This window comes from Dryobates pubescens, chromosome 4 (genome assembly GCF_014839835.1).
Source record: "Dryobates pubescens isolate bDryPub1 chromosome 4, bDryPub1.pri, whole genome shotgun sequence".
In the NCBI taxonomy this organism is placed as follows: domain Eukaryota; kingdom Metazoa; phylum Chordata; class Aves; order Piciformes; family Picidae; genus Dryobates; species Dryobates pubescens.
The window spans coordinates 39,444,673-39,463,732 of record NC_071615.1 but is presented as its reverse complement, the minus strand read 5'-3'; the positions used below and the strand labels follow the sequence as shown (position 1 = coordinate 39,463,732).

The 19,060-nt window shown below is 40.0% G+C and overlaps 1 protein-coding gene across 1 annotated transcript; it reads left to right on the top strand.

The window, feature by feature from the left end:
• Positions 1-9,555: 9,555 nt before the first annotated feature.
• AGR3 (anterior gradient 3, protein disulphide isomerase family member) lies at positions 9,556-18,818 on the top strand. The gene is made up of 8 exons (XM_009900108.2): positions 9,556-9,730; positions 11,908-12,040; positions 14,471-14,534; positions 15,752-15,804; positions 16,443-16,519; positions 16,771-16,834; positions 17,858-17,941; positions 18,697-18,818. Exons 2-8 carry the CDS (start codon positions 11,935-11,937, stop codon positions 18,744-18,746), a joined length of 498 nt encoding a protein of 165 aa, XP_009898410.2. The 5' UTR covers positions 9,556-9,730; positions 11,908-11,934; the 3' UTR covers positions 18,747-18,818.
• Positions 18,819-19,060: the final 242 nt, after the last annotated feature.

Below are 19,060 nucleotides of genomic sequence, written 5' to 3'. Positions count from 1 at the left end.
TGAACACATCCAGGGATGGTCACTCCACCATCTCCCTGGGCAGCACATTCCAATGACTAACAACTCTCTCTGTGAAGAACCTTCTCCTCACCTCCAGCCTAAACTTCCCCTGGCACAGCTTGAGACTGTGTCCTCTTGTTCTGGTGCTGGTTGCCTGGGAGAAGAGACCAACCCCACCCTTCAGGTAGTTGTAGAGAGCAATAAAGTCTCCCCTGAGCCTCCTCTTCTCCAGGCTAAACAATCCCAGCTCCCTCAGCCTCTCCTCATAGGGCTTGTGCTCAAGGCCTCTCACCAGCCTCGTTGCCCTTCACTGGACACGTTCAAGAGTCTCAATGTCCTTCTTAAATTGAGGGGCCCAGAACTGGACACAGTACTCAAGGTATTGCCCAACCAATGCAGAGTACAGGGGCACAATGACTTCCCTGCTCCTGCTGGCCACACTATTCTTGATGCATGCCAGGATGCCATTGGCCTTCTTGGCCACCTGGGTACACTGCTGGCTCATGTTCAGCCAGCTTCATGTTCTTCCCTTAAAAATAAACAAGCATTTCTGCCATTTTACAGTGTGTCAGTGACTCTTGTGGCCCTGCTTTAGAACAGCTCTTATATACTATCCTGAATAACTGTGGTTAAAATAGGGATTTTTTCATCACTTAGGAAAAGTGACAGAAAGGGAATTTTAGAACTTTTAATATCAAAAGTGTTGGGGAATTTTCTGGGTAAAATTACATGCTGTCAAAAGCTGGGCTTATGTTTCAGAAGACATACCACCATATCTCCAGAAGTAAAAGACAGCTGGAGGTGACAGCATGGCTCCATTAACATAAAGGAGAAAGTTGCCCTTTATTGTGGTGAGATCCAGACTTTGTTCTTTTTTGTTGAAAAGTACAGAAAATAGCCCAAACATCTTGGGTATAGTTGATAGCTAAGATAAATGCAAGACCTACACACTTCCCAATGACCTGTGTTTTCTGATATATTTGGGGATCATGTGTTTTTCCCAACCATATTTGTTTCTGCTTAGGAAATACTCATTGCAGAACAAGGAGGAATCTACAGTTAGACAATCCAAGGCACCTCACTTTGCAGAAGAGGCCAATCTCCTCAGTATCTGCTTTTGGTCAATTGAAAAAGAAGGGATCCCCCAAGGGGGTGAATAAGAAGAGGAGTCCAGCTTAGTCTGTCTTAGCCTGGACTAAATCTCTGCCTCACTAGTGACATGAAATTAAGAAATGTGAATAGCACTTCTCAACATTTAATCTGAAAGCATTGGTTTCTCTGGGGGCTGTCTCCTATTTGCAGTGGTGTAAGCTGAGAGAGAAAGTTCATTAATTTCCTCTTCAACATGGAAATGCAGTGTGGCAGAAGCTGATCAGAACACCAGAGTAGCTGCAACCCACACCTCACCACAAACCACTCTTCCCAAAACACTGCGCCAAAATCTTTCCATCAAATACCAGTTTGCTTTACATATATATATATATATATATATATATACACATGTACCCAACAATAACATTTCTTATTCAACAAAGGGGAAAAGATAAAATCACTGGAATCTCTTACAGTGTCTTTTGTGCAACATCATGAGTACTGTGTCCAGTTCTGGGCCCCTCAGTTTAAGAAGGACATCGAGACACTTGAACGTGTCCAGAGAAGGGCAACAAGGCTGGGGAGAGGCCTTGAGCACAAGCCCTATGAGGAGAGGCTGAGGGAGCTGGGATTGTTTAGCCTGGAGAAGAGAAGGCTCAGGGGTGACCTCATTGCCCTCTACAACTACCTGAAAGGTGGTTGTAGACAGGAAGGGGTTGGTCTCTTCTCCCAGGCAACCAGCACCAGAACAAGGGGACACAGTCTCAAGCTGTGCCAGGGGAGGTTTAGACTCGAGGTGAGGAAAAAGTTCTTCACTGAGCGAGTCATTCGTCATTGGAATGGGCTGCCCAGGGAGGTGGTGGAGTCACCGTCCCTGGAGGTGTTCAAGGGGAGATTGGACATGGCACTTGGTGCCATGGTCTAGTCGTGAGGTCTGTTGGGACAGGTTGGACTTGATGATCCTTGGGGTCTCTTCCAACCTTGGTTATACTGTGATACTGTGATACTGTGATACTGTGATCACCGTCATAGATAATAAAAACCTGCCAGGTTGCACCTATCAACTGAGACACCTCACTAATTCAAACAAAAGACCATCCTTTATCTTGAAAAAAATATTTATGTGAGTGTATCACAGCTGGAAGCTGTTATGCAGGCCTTGGAAAGGATTGTCAGCAGAATGTCCGTTAAGCAGATGTATGGTGATGGCTGAGGTACATAACAGGTTCATTAAGGTTAGCTTCAGTATCAGCAACAGAGATTTTACTGTTTGAAATGTCTAGATCTTTGGTCTTGAAATCTGTTAAGGTTGTTAGGGGGTTTTTTGGGGGGGGGTTGGGTGTTTTTTTTGAGATACATCATCATCCATTTTGATGTATGTGCTTAGGAAGAACGTAGATCTAATGAGACCTTCCTCCAAAGATGTGACTGGAAAGATATCTAAAGGGACTGACATCAGCTGATACGAGCCAATCTCCTAAGGTCTCTTTATCTAATGCCTCCCATACGGGTCCCATATGGCTTCTCCAGATGGTGATTTAGAGTAGACTTAACCTATATGTTTGCAGTCATCTCTCTTTATGCTCTTCGTCTAACAGAGTGGCTTCAGGGAGAGTAATTGCTTTAGGGTAGGTATAGCCTGAGTGAACATTCCTGCGGGGAAAATGCAAGTTGTTCCAGTTTTCCTCACTCTAGAGGCCAGCTCATCCACATTTTTAAAGATAGTTACACATTGAAAAGGCACTGCAATAAAAATTCTGTTCAGAAACACCACTGGCAGGCATTTCAAACAGTGTGAGGCCTGTCAGTTAAAACAGTTCCCAGAATATAAAGAAGTCCATGGTCAGCCATAGGATGGATTATATTATGATTCACCATTAGTAGCTAATATTAAAGAAACCAACATCTGCAAGATGGACAGATGTGACACTGGGAGGTGTCATACAGAGTATTTCCAGAGAGACAGAGTAGTTGAACATAGGATCATATCTGTAACTGCGGTGGTCTGTTTCTGTTCAGGAACACTGAACTCCTGCTAGAATACTGTGGTCGTTTGAGGCTGTGCCTTTAAGAACAAACACTGCTGGAACACACTGGCTAATGTTTTTGGTACTAGAACCAAAACATTCTGATATTCTAAACGAATTTCATTGGTTGATAAACAAAAATTCAGCTTTAGATTGTGAAGCGGTTGGAAAATTTTTTTTTTCCTCAGTGCAGTTGGGTTTGGGAGTTGGGGGAGTTTGGTGTTTCAGCCTGTTCTCCCTGCCTGCTTCTTCTGCGAACTGCTGGACTTGGCCTTCAGATAAGCAAACACTAATCCTGCATGGGCTTTTGAAGCTTGCTAACAACTCTTTTCCTTAGTAACTTGCCTTTCTCTCTCTCTAACCCCTTTTTGGGGAAAAAGGGAGGTAAGGGGGGGAGAGAGGGGGTTCCAAAGAGGGGATCCCTCCCTGAGGGAGGGATTTTTGTTGTGTTATTTGTCTTTGCTGTGTATTTCTGTATATATATTGTAAATACCTGTATATATTGTGTTATATATAACCTGCTTTCCATATATGCTTGTAAATATATAGCTTTTGCTCTTCGACTGAGTTAGCTGTGGTTTCTTACTCTGTGGAGGAGGGAGAGCTAAGCCCTCTCTCAACCTACCACAAATACATACAAAATAAGGGCAACTAGGTGTGATGAATCAAGGAGTTTTCTGGAAATGAGAAACTCAAAATTTCTTCTTTGTTCAGTGTAGAAGAATGAAGACCAGGCAGAGATACAATTTCCTTACAGAAAGATTAGGAGAGAGAGAGAGTAGAATCATTTAAGGCAATGCTGGTGAAAGAACACTTGATCAGAAGTTGCCAGGCATAAGCTTAGGGTAGTTAAATCAGAGTTTTTCTCAAAGGACTGAGTTTCAAAGGCAGGCTTGAGAGAGAAAATTGGGCAAAATTCCTGAGTAACTTTTATACATATATAAGCAAGATATTATGGTGTGGCTGCCTCCAGGAGAAGAGGACAGCACTTGATAACTCAGTCCTGTGTTTCTGTCTGCTATTAATCCTTGGCTTTAAAAAGGCAACAAGAAGAAACTACTGTAGCTAGAAGCTAAGCTAAAGCTAAAGATTTTTCTGCATCAGTCATGTGGGCTATAAATGTAACAACAAAATAGCAAAAGATCATGTTTGGTCAGGCTAAAAATATATTCCAACACTAAAAGCAAACTGTTACTCAGTGGAAGCTAGACTGTGATATTTAATGGTTTTTAATGACCAGGGAGATAAAGAAAAGCAGCACCTGGGGTACCAGTCAAGATTTAAAGATATTCCCATGTATTTTCATGTGTCCCCTCTCTCCATCTCTGCCACTCTACTCAAAGAGAAGATGTTTTCATTAGTTAATGCTAATTTCATCCCATTTCTCAGATGTGAAGTGTAGCAATAGGAAGCCATAGCACGCCATAAAAGTTTTGCTTGTTGTTGGGATTTTTTTACTTCTATTCAAGTTTTCTGAATATAGTCAATATTTGCATATATTACATGAAAGAAGCTTTCTGCTTTAGGAATTTATTATTTCAGACAGAAAGAAAAGTGCTCCATATGACAAGAGTTGGAGAGGAAGGGATGACAGCCAAACGGATCAATGAATCAGCTAAGACTTAGGATAATGGGTGAGCACCACTGAAGAGGCTAGTGCAGGGACCTCAGGTTGTGACTCTACAAAGTGCTTAGGTGAACAGCTTTACACTGCAATGGCCAAAGTAGAAACCTTTCTTTTGGTAAAGCAGCATGCTCTGCACAGTCCATGAGGAATGATCACCTGGAGCCCCTAGCAACTGGCTGTTGGGGATAAACATGGCTGCACCAGGACAGGTCGACATCGGAAGAGAAGCTTGTCTGGCTTCTTTAGATGAAGCCTCTTGGAGATTTGCCAGAAACTTCAATTCCTTATTTTCTGAGCCAGTATAGACACTTGAGAACATGCTTGACTTTAAGCATGAGAGTGGTCCTATGGACATCAATGAGATTGCTAATGTGTCTAAAGTTAAATATGTATCAAGTGCTGTGCTGGACTGGAGCCGAAGACTCAAAAACTTGCAGGATCAAGGTTTGGCTGAAGAACAGAGAGAAAAATGGGAGACAAAAGCTAAGAGACCAAGTTGCTCTCATGCCCTCTTGCGTCAGTCCTTCATGAAAGCAAGCCCCAGGATAAAGCCCTTATTGTAGTGAAAGTTAAAGGAATACCTGTACAGAAATCTTCAACACTACAGGATACTGCAAACACTCCCATTTTTACAGCACATAATGTCTTTTGATTTTTAGATAGTATTACATGTCAAAGCAGATACAGTGATGTCACTGAAGGAAAACATCACAAAAACATTGCAGTAACAGGCACCTCTTTCAACAGAGGCCTGGTTGACTCACTCCCACAGCTGCAGCAAAGCAGTCCAATGTGTTTCTGGAGAGCATTCTTGCTTGTGAAGTCTTTATTGGGACACTCTGACTGTAGCGGAATGCAGCCGCTTCTCATTTCTTGCGGCAGTCAGAAAGTTTCATTGAATATTTCTCGGCTCTCAATCTCTCCCAAAACACATGTTGAGTTTCCTGGCTCTCTTCCTTAAAATCTGGTCTGGGTTTCTACCCCTGCCCCCTTTCAAATTACTTTATGTGCACATAAAATTACCCAAAATAATATTTTTTTTTTTAAATAACTAAACATTTTAAGCATTCTGACTTTTCAAAATTGACTTGAAGCGTTTTCCCCACACGTTGTGGCTGCTTGTGTGCAATCGCTTTCATGTTGACATGATTTGCATTCGGAGCGTATCACTGGAATCCTGCACAGTTAAAACAAAAACCATTTGTCCTTTTGCCATTAGCAATGCAACACTGCCAACTAGAGGCATTGGGAGCCATCAGATTCTCGTCTTGCGGACCACATCAATAAACTTCAAGGGTTGTACAGCTATAAATAGTGCAAGATTGTATTTGCTCTCCAGAAATCCCACCCAAATCCTCCAGCCAGAGTACTGTTTGCATTTAATGTTCTTAATGCTTCAGCATGTCATTTGTTGAAGCCAAACACCACATCATCCAGAAATTCAAATAGAATCAAATCAGATCTCAAATTCCTTCAGGTTCCCCAAAGTGTTAATGAGCCATTCTAACAGCTTTTGGAAGTTGATAGACAAAACATTGCAAGTGTGAAAAGATTTCAAATTTACAATTTTGAGGGCAAAAATAAATCCTAGATATCATTTTCTCGACCCACAGCTTAAATAAGAGTGTTGGAGTAAAGAAATCATAGTCTGCTCAGGTGAGCTAAAAAAACAGTTTCTGTATGTTTTTATCTTTATGACGGCATATGCTTTGAGGAGGAAAGTATTTGTCTGTAGCTGAAGCAGTAAGACTGAAAACAGAGAAAGCATGCACTGAACCAGAAAGGCTACTACTGTCTGTCACCAGTGATTCCCTGGTGTGTGTACATGCTTGGTAGATCACTACATGAAACTCAATACAAAGCTGGTGATTACCAGAGCTGCCTGGGCCCTGCTTTGCCATCCCTGCCCTCTTTCCTGTGATGGCCCTGATGGGCACAGCAGTGTGGAGTTGCCCAGTGTCCAGCAAGAGGAAGCTATATCAAAGGAGGGTAGAGACATTCTTCGGTTTCTTGTGCAGCCAACAAAGCCTTAGAGAAAGTCTCATCCCAACTGTCCTTGGTCCCTCTTCTGCCTTATAGCCAAATCAAATGTGACCCTTTGCACAGGCAGAGTTTGCTGGTAGGGAGGAAAACAAGAGGAATGAGGATGCACCATATTTTCAGGTTTATGTGCTGTGCTCCAGACTCACAGGGTGCAGGACATGCAAGTCTTGCATTGCCTTATTAAGAACCGTAAACAGAAAACAGCTTAGGGAACTGTGCCTGTACCAGGTCCTTTTGAAAAGATGTTTCCAAGGGACCCTTCAGAGATGGAAAAAAAAAAGCAGGCAGGTGGCAACCCTTTGTGCTCTGTCACTCAGGATCTGCCCAGCAAAATTAATGAAAAAGACTAAGTTGCACTGTTCCCTGACAGTCTTCAAAACTTTATATCTGTAAAAGTGTCTGGGAAATCTGAGAAGCCTAGAGGGCAGGAAAACGATTTTGTTGGGAAGTGAAAGCCAATAGAGAGTAGTGACTCACAGAGGCACAGGGCTGCAGAGCAGCTGATAGACAGCAGTTGATTGAGCCTGGAACCAAATATTCATGGGGCTGTACCACAGGGCAGTTTACAGATGGAAGAACCAGTTTCCCCAAAATTCAGAGAAAATCCTGGAGGGGGTTAGAGATGACATCCCTGGAATAAGATGAAGGCTTAGAAGTGAAGGCATAGACATTGGCATGGGGAGTAGAGAATATGGTTTGCAGCCAGTGTAAACCATTGTAAAAAGTAATTCAATAAATATTTTTCCAGTTATTATAGTATGCTCATGTTCCATAACAATGTCTTTACAGGAACAGAAAGCTAACAAAGTACAGTGGTCCACTGAAATCAAACCACTGGGACTCAAGGAGCATTGGAGTAGCTTGTTTATTTGATTACTACTTAAAGCTTTACTTTTAGGAATGAATAAAAGAAGTGCATTTGTCATATCTAGATTTCTTTAAATGCTTTAATGGAAATGGACCAGAAATTTCCTAATGATTTTTGGCTGTCAGTCAATCCCTAAGTCCAATGGACACTTGCAGTGATTTTCCATTCATTCATTTTTCGTCTTGGCAGTGAAAGCTGACGCTCAGAACTGAAACCTGAAGCACAGTTCTCAGTTCTGGTGCTGGATGGTGCCCTGAGCTCCAGACACGCTACACACCAATTACCTGTGTTAGGAGCCAGATCACCTCACACCCATGAAAATATCTGCTCTGTGAAGCTTTCTCATACTGTTTAATGTAAAATTTGTTTGGGCATTGTGTCTGCATAATCCAATTAATTTTGCGTTGATTTGCAAAGCCACATTGGGCTTCTGAAAAAGCCTTTTAGAGAGTGATCAACAGATGTTGCTGGAACAACAGAACTGTCACAGGAGCTGTGACTTTATCTCTTGCTCATGTATGAGCTAAAGCAGAGTTGAACAGGGAAAGAACTTTGTCAGCAACCTGCCTTGCTGGAGAAGCAGATCAACAAAAGTATTTAACCCTCCAAATCAGTCCATGATGATCAGTCTTGTCCCTAATGAGCATTAGCTGGAGATACCATCTTTAAGTAAGGCAGACCCAAAGACTCCCCAGCTTCTTGCTATCTTCTCTTCCATTCCCCACATGGAAAATTTCTACATTTCTAAGTGCTTCAGTGCCTGGAATTTCTGTGTGAAGACCCAAACCTTAGATGGAGGTAGGTTCTTCAAATCATCATTGGATTGACTTCAGATAGTCTTCTTCATTTGCTTAAAATTTAAATGAATAAATGCAACATAGTACTTTGGTTTAAAGATCTGCCTGCATTTCTCTTGTAACCTTCCTTTGTCAGCCTTTCCAGCCCTTAAGCATATTATTTACTGTACTTTTTTTAACTGGAGATGCAAGTTTGAATTCTCCTACACAGATATTAAAGATAACTGAGCACTAAAAATACAGAAAGTCACAGTTTGCACTTCTGGGTACAACAATAGGTTGTAATACATAATATGAAAACCATACATCATTAATCATATACTGTCAGTGACAAATGGCAACAAATATCAAGATATTAAAGCATTAAACACACACAAAAATCAGGCTTTATATTAAAAAAAAAAGTGGAAAAAATGGAACCATATAGTTCATACAAATAAATATACAGGAGAAGAAGAACCAAAGAGGATTATTTCTGGCTCCTTTGCAAAAGCTATACAAAGGAGGAGGGAAAAGCTGATCCAACTCACTTCATATTTGTGCAAAGACAATGAATAAAGGGCTTTCCCTGTATTAGTCAAGCTAGGTCACAATTGTATCAAGCATCATGTGCAAAAAGTCAGAGCATTTTAAAGCTACAGCTCACAGAAGCAGGTATTAGATACATTAAAATATATTCTTTAAATAAATAGTTTTATTTTCCCCATCACCTCCTCCTCCCATTCCACCCCCCTCCAAAAAAAAAAAACCCTTTATTTGTTAATTACATTCCTCTACACAAAGTAACCTTTGTGTTTTCTTATTAGGTTCATATCTACCTCCCAGCGCCAGTGAACTCACCCATTCACTGGGAACAAAAGCACCTACAGTTCCAGTTTGCCTTGGTGGTTTCTTTTTTCACTGGATAGAAGCCAGACTAGAACTGTTTGAGGGGGAAGTAGCAGACACACATAAGCCACTATTTATTTCCAGTCCTCGTACAAGACACCTGATACAATCCAAGATGAAGAGAATACCAAGGATTCAATGTACAAGCATGGGAACTCACAAAAGCAAAAGCTGGAGAGATGGCAGAAAAGGAAGGGGGAGGGTGGAAACACGTGAATTTGATTTTCAGCTGAAAGGTTCCTCTTATTTTTGTTCCCTGAGTGAATGTGCTGCTGCTGCTACACGGAGACCTGGGCAGCTCAGGTGTTCTGTGCTTAAATCACACTGATTTTTAACTAACCAGTTCCAGAAAAAAAAGACCTTCCATCAGGAGAATTGATCACTGCTGGTGAGCAAGCATTTCTCATTCTTAACTTTCTTTTAGTACAGAAATGAGTTTTGGTTGACAAATGCATTACAAGCCTAATTATAGTTTTTTAAAAAGGATAAATTATAGATGCCTAGAGCAGCTAGGGGAAAAAACCCCAATTGTTCTGACAGATGAAGGCAATCTATATGACATTGGCTGTCATTTCTTACTTTTAATCTGTTAACTCGTATTGCATCATTTAACATCAAAAATTCAGAATTTAAACTGCCTCCAGTTACAGCTCCATAAATTATCCTTCCAAAACCTTATTGGTTTTCAATAGGATAGTAATCAATTATTTATGCTTCAGGTAATTAATCCTGTGACTTAGAGAGATTTACACTTTGACTGTTCTATGAATATATCATGAAAGAAAGAACTGATTGATTCCTTACCTGCTTTATAGGGATATTATCTGTTGAGATTTCAAAGGTATAACTACTTATGTTCAAACAGAACTTTACCTTGTTAATATAATGCTACATTTTATCATTAATAGGTGAAGTGATACTAAATATAGTTACTAACTTTCACATAGAGTTGCTACGAATACTCATTCATCACCCAATGTAGTAGTGGGGTGTAATGATCTGCTTTTGCTAACCTCAGTAAGTGGTCTGCAAAAACATAGGGAAAATCTGAATGGAATTCTTATTGCCAAAAAGTCCTCATCCCCCAGATTGAACTATAGGTTATAGAATTTCCTTAGGAAGTGTAGGACAACTTCACATTTTCTTATGAACTATCAAAAATCTCCAGTCAAAGTAATGTGCATAATTAGTAAGCTCCAAAGGAGGTTTCCTTCTAAAATTCCTTCAACAATGGATAACATGAATGAGCCTAAGGAAGTACATGAAACAAAGAACAACTCCAGAGTTGTGATACCATATGAGGGACAGGGAACCCTTGTGACAAGACTGAGGAGAGAAATGTTCTAATTCATGTATTAATTATTTTAGCAATTTTTAGGGGGAATACTTCAGAAATATAAGGTTCTTACTACAAAAATTTCTTTTCTAAAACTTTGCACATTTTAACATGCAAAGTGATTTCCAGTCACTTGAATAGAATGGTCTTCTTGCATTGAGACTGCCAGTTACTGGAAGTGGAGTTTGAATTTGTTCACTAGAAATTGAACTGTTAACAGCGACATTAGCGATATAAGGACAAAACTTGCAGCTGCACTTTTCATGCCTCTCTGTCCTAAGAAGCATGCAGCATCTTCTTTTGCCAGTGCTCAGGGCTGTAATTCCATACTGGATATCACTTTTAAATTCAAATTTGTCATTTTCTTTACCAGTGCAAGCACGAGCGCTTTGGAGGAGATTGATTTATTTATGTGTAAAAGCTCTTTCTCAACCGGTCTACTTGATAATGCCTAAAGCTCAGTCTGTGAAAGGCAAAATCTCCAGCAAGAACTAATAAGCTGACTGGGCTACCTGTATTGTTTTTTAACTCAGTTCAAACCACCATGTATTCACCTGAACATCAGAGCTGTAACGGCTGAAGATGATTGTACTGGGCAGAAAGAAGACTCAGCAATTTAAGGAATTCATCTGTTAATGCTTTTCCCTCAAACCTTGATTTTGTTCTCCAACTTTTATCAATCCCAGAAGTTACTGAATTTCTTATAATGATCTTTGTCAGGAGGTGAAGCAGATATCTTGGGAATACTGAAACAGCTAGGAGCACAGATGGGTTATTTTACTCAACGGGAGCTGAACTGAAAATCAGTTTTAAAATGCCATGAAGAACGGGGACATTTTTCAAGTTTTCATTGTGAGAAGCAGCTGGAAACTTCTTGGACATTTATTTCAGTCTTTACCATCCTGCTTCACAGAGTGTAGGCTAAAAAAAAATAAAATAATAATTATGGAAATTTCAACACTGTGGAGGGATTTGCCAATTTAAGAGCTATTATACCTGGAGGCATGCCAGTTTTCCTGCTTAATTGAGGAGGATAATGAGACAACTTTGGTCAAAAACCACCCCTAACATCCAGAAAAAAGATCCCATGCTGTTATGTTTCACTGACATTAAAAACCTAACAGAACAAACAACTAGTAGTATGTTTTGTTTTGATACCACTAAGATATTAATTTACACTGTGCCAGGTGACTAATCCATGTGACTAAAGCTGGTGCTTTGTTTTCCAGATTTCTTGCTGCACTGAAAGGGAAATAATGCTCCATTCAACACTGGCCTTGTCCCTCCTGCTAATTGCAGTCTCTTCCAACCTTGCAATGGCAATCAAGAAGGAAAAACGAGCACCTCAGACACTGTCAAGAGGTACTGTATATTTGCAGCTTATAGTTATCTCCTTATCTTGCCATATGGGTCAGCAAATGTTTTTATTTAGAATGCAAATGGAAGCACATCTATACACTTAGTGAGGTGTGTTACTCTGTTGTTAAGTGACACTCTAAGCAGCGCATCTTATTCCATGTCGTTTCACTCCATCAGTTTGTTCTTATGGATATGGCTGAGGGTCTCATATAACCTGCATAATTTATACTGCTCTTAGTGACCTTGTAGGAGCAAATAACCCAAACAGTCTCTTGAATCAGGACTACTGTTGAAAAAATATTCTTTCATATACCATTTAAAATCTATTGTATTATGGTATTTACTTACTTCTGAAACACAGATTCATAACGTCAGTTGCTATGGGAACAGACCCATTTTTATACACGGAACTGCTAGCTTGAGCCACTGGTGTGTTTTTCTGTGTGATTTTTTTTTTCCTTTTGCTTTTCATCAGATAGTCACAGTCATGCTTTGCAGTGAATAATTCACTTCCTTGCAATGCATAATTTTCAACCTCAATGTTAACCAAAGACTCTATTTTAAGATATTTATGTCTGCTCAGTCCTTAGAAATACAAGCAGAGAAATATCTTACCAAGATCTTTTCCTCTTCTCCATCTTCCCTCTCCCTTCAGGCCTCTTCCTCCAGCTCCCATCTTGACCTCTTCTGCAAACAGTGCAAAGCCTGCAGACCCTGCAGGTTATATCTGAAATCTTCCCATACAAAGCGCTGACAAAGTCTTGCTTATCACCAAGCCCTATCTCAGCCTAAATGCTCAGGAAACACTTGCCAAACCCATAAAACACTGAAATGTTCCGAAGACAAATTGCAAATCTTTTCTCCTAACTGGTATCCTTGGAGGAAGGTTAGAGTTAATCTGGTATCTGTTATCCAATTAAGCCTAAATGCATTTTTAAAAAAATAATCAAAAAATCCCTTCAATTCTGGCAATTTCGGGAAAAAAAAAAATCACAGACAAGTGTCAGCTCTCTAATCCTGATTTCACAGAATCACAGAATTTCAGGGGCCAGAAGGGACTTTGAAAGATCATCTAGTCCAACCCCCCTGCCAGAGCAGGATCACCTATACCAGGTTACACAAGAACACATCCAGGCGAGTTTTGAATATCTCCAGAGAGGGAAGACTCCACAACCTCCCTGGGCAGCCTGTTCCAGTCTTCTGTCACCTTCACAGTGAAAAATTTTTTCCTCATATTTATGTGAAACTTCCTATGCCTCAGCTTCCACCCATTGCCCCTTGTCCTATCACTGGGCACCACCAAGAAGAGCCTGGCCCCACCCTCTTAGCACTCACCCATTACATATTTATAAATATTGATGAGTTCACCTGTCAGTTTCAGACCTTTTGGAGTGCTTGCACTTTAACGGTCATTAACCTGCTAGAAAATTACCCTTGCTGACTCCTCTCTGTGCAGTTACCTACATGAGCAGCAGGAACACTCTGGTCAGCAGGTAAGAATCCCACCAACCAAACAGATCTGTAATTGAAAACTAACTCATGAAGGAAGAGATGAATTAATAGCATCACAAGCGAATGTCCCATGAGGAGACTAGCAGCAAATCTTTGCACAACCACAGCTGGCCCAAACACTGTTAGGATAGGATAGGATAGGATAGGATAGACCAGACGAGGTTGGAAGAGACCTTCAAGACTTTAACCTGGTACAGATCCAGAAGTTGTTCTACAACTCCCATGAAGGCTATCATGACTGGAGCACAACTGCATGGAAGGGAGAAATGTACTGCACAGGGGCTGGCATCTTTGGGATCTGAAAGCATGAAACCAACTGGGCAATCTTTTTGAGATCAGTGCTATCACCAGCTGTGGATGATTCATTACAATTTTGTTTTGGAGATTTTTATTTAACAGCCATTCTTTTATTAAGTTATGTAATTATATGAAGTACTTGGAACTTCAGGGACTGAAATTCATTATGAAGAGTTAAGTTTGGCACACAAGACTGTTCTGACAGTGTCCATATTAAAGTCGACCTTATATGAGATGCCATATTTTATTTCCCTCTCTTTTCTATGACAACTTTCTCTTTAAGTCCCAGGGTCTAAAGGAAACATGGAGCAGACAATATAAAGATACAAAGGATTTGCACGCTGATTTAGGGGCTTCTGACTATCTAGAAAGATGTCAAAAAGGTTTTCCAAAGAATTTCAACTGGACATGCAATCAGCTGAGGGGTTTGGGGGGAGTTGGTTGGTTGAGGTTTTTTTAATCCTTCAGTGCATCTATTGGGAGATGTAGAATTAGCACATCCACAACCTTTGAGACTAAAAACCAAAATCATATTCGTATACAACTACTTGTAAAGATGAGAAAAGGAATTTCTTGTAAGTGATTTCCATGGCCACCAGTTGATCCTTTTTATTGTATTTCTAGGGTGGGGAGATGAAATTACCTGGGTACAAACTTATGAAGAAGGGCTTTATCAAGCAAAAAAAAGGTAAGAGATTAAAAATGGTTTGAAAGCTGAAGATGTTAATCAGTTATGCCTGAATATACTATGATGAAAGAGAACAAAGAAACACTACGACAGCTGATCTGCAGACCACCCAGTTAAATAAAACAGATTTTGTGTCTATAAATAAATAAAAGCTATTGTAGGGCTCTTATAACTCCAAAGCAATACCATGGGCTGATAGTTTAACTCTGTCCTGTCTTTATCACAATAGTAGGATTGTCATTTGAGTAAGAAATGGTACGTAGACACTATAATTTTAAAAATACATCTGCTATAGTTTTTTCTTAATATTATGTTACCTCTGATCCATTCCTTAATCAACAGCTGGAAATGAGTTACCTGTGTCCCTGTATGATGGTCTACTGTCTCTGATGTTTCCCCCAAGACGCTATTAGCTGGCACATGTGCAGTTTCTTACCATCTTGGCAGAGATAAAAGTTCCAACCTGAATCTTCTCTGGGATGCAGATGAAAATATATCTGAGAATCCATAACTAATTAAAGAACATCTTTGTCAGTTCATTTGAGATCATAACACTATAGCATGAGCTGTTGTTAAATTGAAGGCAAAGTATTTTAAACACAAGAGACAATTCATTTCATATCCCCTATGAGAAAATGGCTAGGAATGGAACAATTGTTGACACTGATACCGGATCAAACATTAGTAACTGATCTGCTGAACAGTAGTGTTTTAAAAATACAGGAGAAAGTGCACACAATTGTTTTGACATCCAAAAATAGAAAGTTTTGATACTCTGACAAACTATTTGAAAGCAAAAAACCCAACAATTTCTTCAAGAAAGCTTAAAACCCAGGAAAGTTCCCTTGGGAAGTATGTGATAATCAATTCAATTCTATAAAAATATTTTATTCCAGTTGATACACATCATTTTTATTTCCTTAATTACAGAAAACTTCACATCCAGGCAACATCCAATACACCTTCAGCCTGATGATATACTAACAAATCCAGATATAGAAAATTTATTTCCCTATTTCTTTCTTCTATGTTCTATTCCCTTGCTAAAAGAAAATAAAACCAAAAGTGCTTGTAATGCTTTACAGAATGTCTGCAAGGTTTTACTGCGGGTTAACAGAAGATAAAGTGCAATTTGTCTTTTCTGGTCCACTAGCAGAATCACCCATTTGCATACCTGTCAAATGATCTAACTACCTGTTTTATTATTATTAATGAAGTAACAAGCCACTGATGGTAATTCATCACTTGGAAGACTGTCAGTACTGCCAAGGTAATTTTGATGTTTTGAGTGTTACATATTTGTGAATATCTTCATAACAAACTGCACCTCTCTATATATTTACTTTCCACTTGTTAAAAATCATTTATGAAAGAGATAAATTAAAATATATTTGAAAAGCTAAGCAGTTATTGCTGTTGCTTACAAAAGCTCCACTATGAAATGCAACAAAGAACATGAAAAACGCTCAGCGCTGCTGTTCCTAATGCAGCCCTGGTCAGTTTAAATTAAGAGACAAGATTTGCTACTGACTCATTGAACAGATTTAATATTGCCTGGCTCTCCTCAGCTGGTAACTGAAGGAGGAGATGAGGACAGGGCTGCTGAAATTGATCTAATAGGAATTTCCAGAGAATAATGCACTTTTGTCAAGCTGAGACATGGTATCCATTGTGACAACAGGCTTCATAAATAACAGACAAGAGCTCCCACTTTCATAGCCAGGAGGTTATACTGACATGGGTCAAAAAAACCCAAGAAGTAGAGAGAAAGCCTTTACATGCCCACCTCAGGAATGTGTATCAACAGAGAGAAGAGCAATGTGGCCAGTCTCAAGCCAATGTGGTGTTGAAACTCAGAAGAGAAGGCAGTGTTTGAGATGGGCTTCAGAATGCTCGTGTCTTTTCTAGCACTGAAGAAAGCTTTTGCAGAAAGTGAAGAGATACAGGAAATGGCCCAGAATAACTTCATTATGCTGAATCTCATGGTATGAAGGGTTTGGGGCAGTTTGACTGGTATGTTCTCTTTTTTTGGCCTGTATTTTCTCTTTGTCTTGGTTTTTCATGTCTTTGGCATTTTCATATCTCTGGCATTTCAGTTATATGTGAGTACAGGAATTTGTGTGTGTGTGTGTGTATACACAGAAGTAGTACCTATTTTGGTGTTAGTTTTCTGGTACAACTCCTTTAGCAAAATTTACAGAAATACATTCATAACCAGCTTTAATTTCTCTGCCAGCATGAAACCACAGATAAAAACTTGTCACCTGATGGACAATATGTGCCTCGAATCATGTTTATAGGTATGTAAAATATTTATCCTCAGAGTTGTGAGACCAGAATCTATGCCAATGTCCTCTTTTGGGACCATCAAGATGATTCACTTTCCAAAAAGAAAATAGCTCACAATTTATCATTTCCATGGCAGCAGTCTGGAAGTTGGCAGATATGACTTTTCCCACTGTCACCAGCTTTGACCTTCATGCACTTCCTCAGGTTACGGATACGTTCTGCCAGGTACCTAACCTGTGTCTGGGGACAAGAAGCTTAAATATCTGTTAACATCTGGGCTTGTGCTCTCTGTGCTTCATGCTTGTGTTTTATAGGATGAAGCTCACTGAAAACAGTCAAATACCTGACTGGATGCACATACCTACAGTGTGGACATTACCACAGAGCTAGTCAATAGTCAGTTGCATCTGAGGAATTATTTAACCCATTGTAAAGCTGACTTCTGGAACAGATTGAATGCATCACACCTCAAAGTGCCTGTTCCTTTTCACTGACAGTTCAGGAGCCTGTGGTGGCACCCAAAGTTAGGTGAGATGAAGCCCACACTCAGAGGGAGAGCAACATAGTAATAAGAGTCAGCTAACCAAAAACTTGGAAAGGGAACTGGGAAAAACTGGGAAACTGTCCACAACTTGCTGCCATGACGAAAACATTAAGAATCACAAGGTTTTCATTCTGAAGGCTTGAGGTAGGTCATCCTAATATTGCCTTAGGTGCACATGACCCTCACTATGTGCACATCCTGTGAAATTGGTCGCTCCTGATGTGACCCCAGAACTTGTACAACAGGATATTTTTCTATAAGTATGGTTGAAAAGCATATGTAATCTATCACTTAAAAACAGCTGCTTCAGTTTCCATTCAGGATTTCTTCAAGTAAAAGAGCAGTTATTTGGAACAGTGTAACAGCCCCATGATTGCCTCATAAGGAACACAGAACACCTCAGAAATGGGGTTGTCCACATTGTGCCAGGGACATCACCCTCAGCTGTTGTGGGAACAGAAAGCAGTGCTTAATGCGATTACTTTTTCAGATCCATCTCTCACAGTAAGAGCTGATATCACAGGAAGGTACTCCAACCGGCTCTACACTTACGAACCACAAGACATTCCATTCTGTAAGTGCCCCCTTTGCTGGGTTACTTGGCATTTCACCTTGCAAGCAGCCAGATACACACTGTCCCAGATGCTTGTGCTTGAGAATGCACTACAATCTGAGAGTAATGAATAAAGACTCCGTGTGAGCATTTGCAATGAACTATAGCAGTCTAACCTGTTCCAGCAAAATACCTATTGTCCCACTAAATTTACTGGGACTGCTCAGGTAAGACAAGTTCAAAGATCATGGATGAAAACTTTCAGGTTCAAGATCTGAACGGTTTGCTGGAGAATGGTGAAAGTCACTATGTTTAAAGGTATCCAACTGTACAATATAAACAGGCAGTGGTGGGAGGGAATCAGTAAAGAAACGCTGGTGATTACCTGGATACCACCTCACAACCCTATTTCAGGAAGGAATGTGATTTTTCAGGTTGAACTAGTCGTTACTCTATACCATCTATTTGAAACCGGTGCACTATCTCACCACAAATCTGTATGTCACATCTGATTACCAGACTTGCTGATGAGAAATGAGGGAGTTCAAAGGACTCTTGTCAAATCCTTTCAAGCTAAACATCTTGATTCATAAAATGTTTTACCTCCTGCTTTAAGCGTCAGTGCCAGAATTATCGCAATAGCAAGCTCTAAAATATAACGTGACCACACATTACCTTCAATGTGAACAATATACTAATCAAGCTAAGTGGATTTTGTAATTATACAAATGCACTTTTAAGTACATTTTTACAGCCCTTATTTATTTTTCTTTCAGTAATAGAGAACATGAAGAAAGCACTACGCCTCATTCAGACAGAACTGTAACCAGTGAAATGACCATAGCCTCTACGAGGTGAAGCTGCTCTAAGGAACCTAAGATTTTCAAGTATTTTAGTTAACTTCTCAGTCTCCACTGGCATTTTGAAGTTCTACCAAGCAGCTTTGGTGATTCAGATTTCATAAGAAGTTTCTATGCACAATTTGAAGAACAAACACAGAAAGACTAGAGCGTCCATTTGGAAAATAAGAGAAGAAATCTGTTAAAGACTGGAATAACTAAAAGTGCACCAGCTTGGAGCTGTGTTTTATTAATCCAGCTATGACTCTGTTAAGTGAGGTATGACTTCTGACTGACAATT

Bases quoted from the DNA above. Each gene is read 5' to 3' on its own strand.
- AGR3 (XM_009900108.2), top strand. From the start codon at position 11,935: ATGCTCCATTCAACACTGGCCTTGTCCCTCCTGCTAATTGCAGTCTCT. The intron at 12,041-14,470 runs GTACTGTATATT...TTGTATTTCTAG, and splicing joins ACCTCAGACACTGTCAAGAG to GGTGGGGAGATGAAATTACC. The intron at 15,805-16,442 runs GTAATTTTGATG...TGTCTTTTCTAG, and splicing joins AGACTGTCAGTACTGCCAAG to CACTGAAGAAAGCTTTTGCA.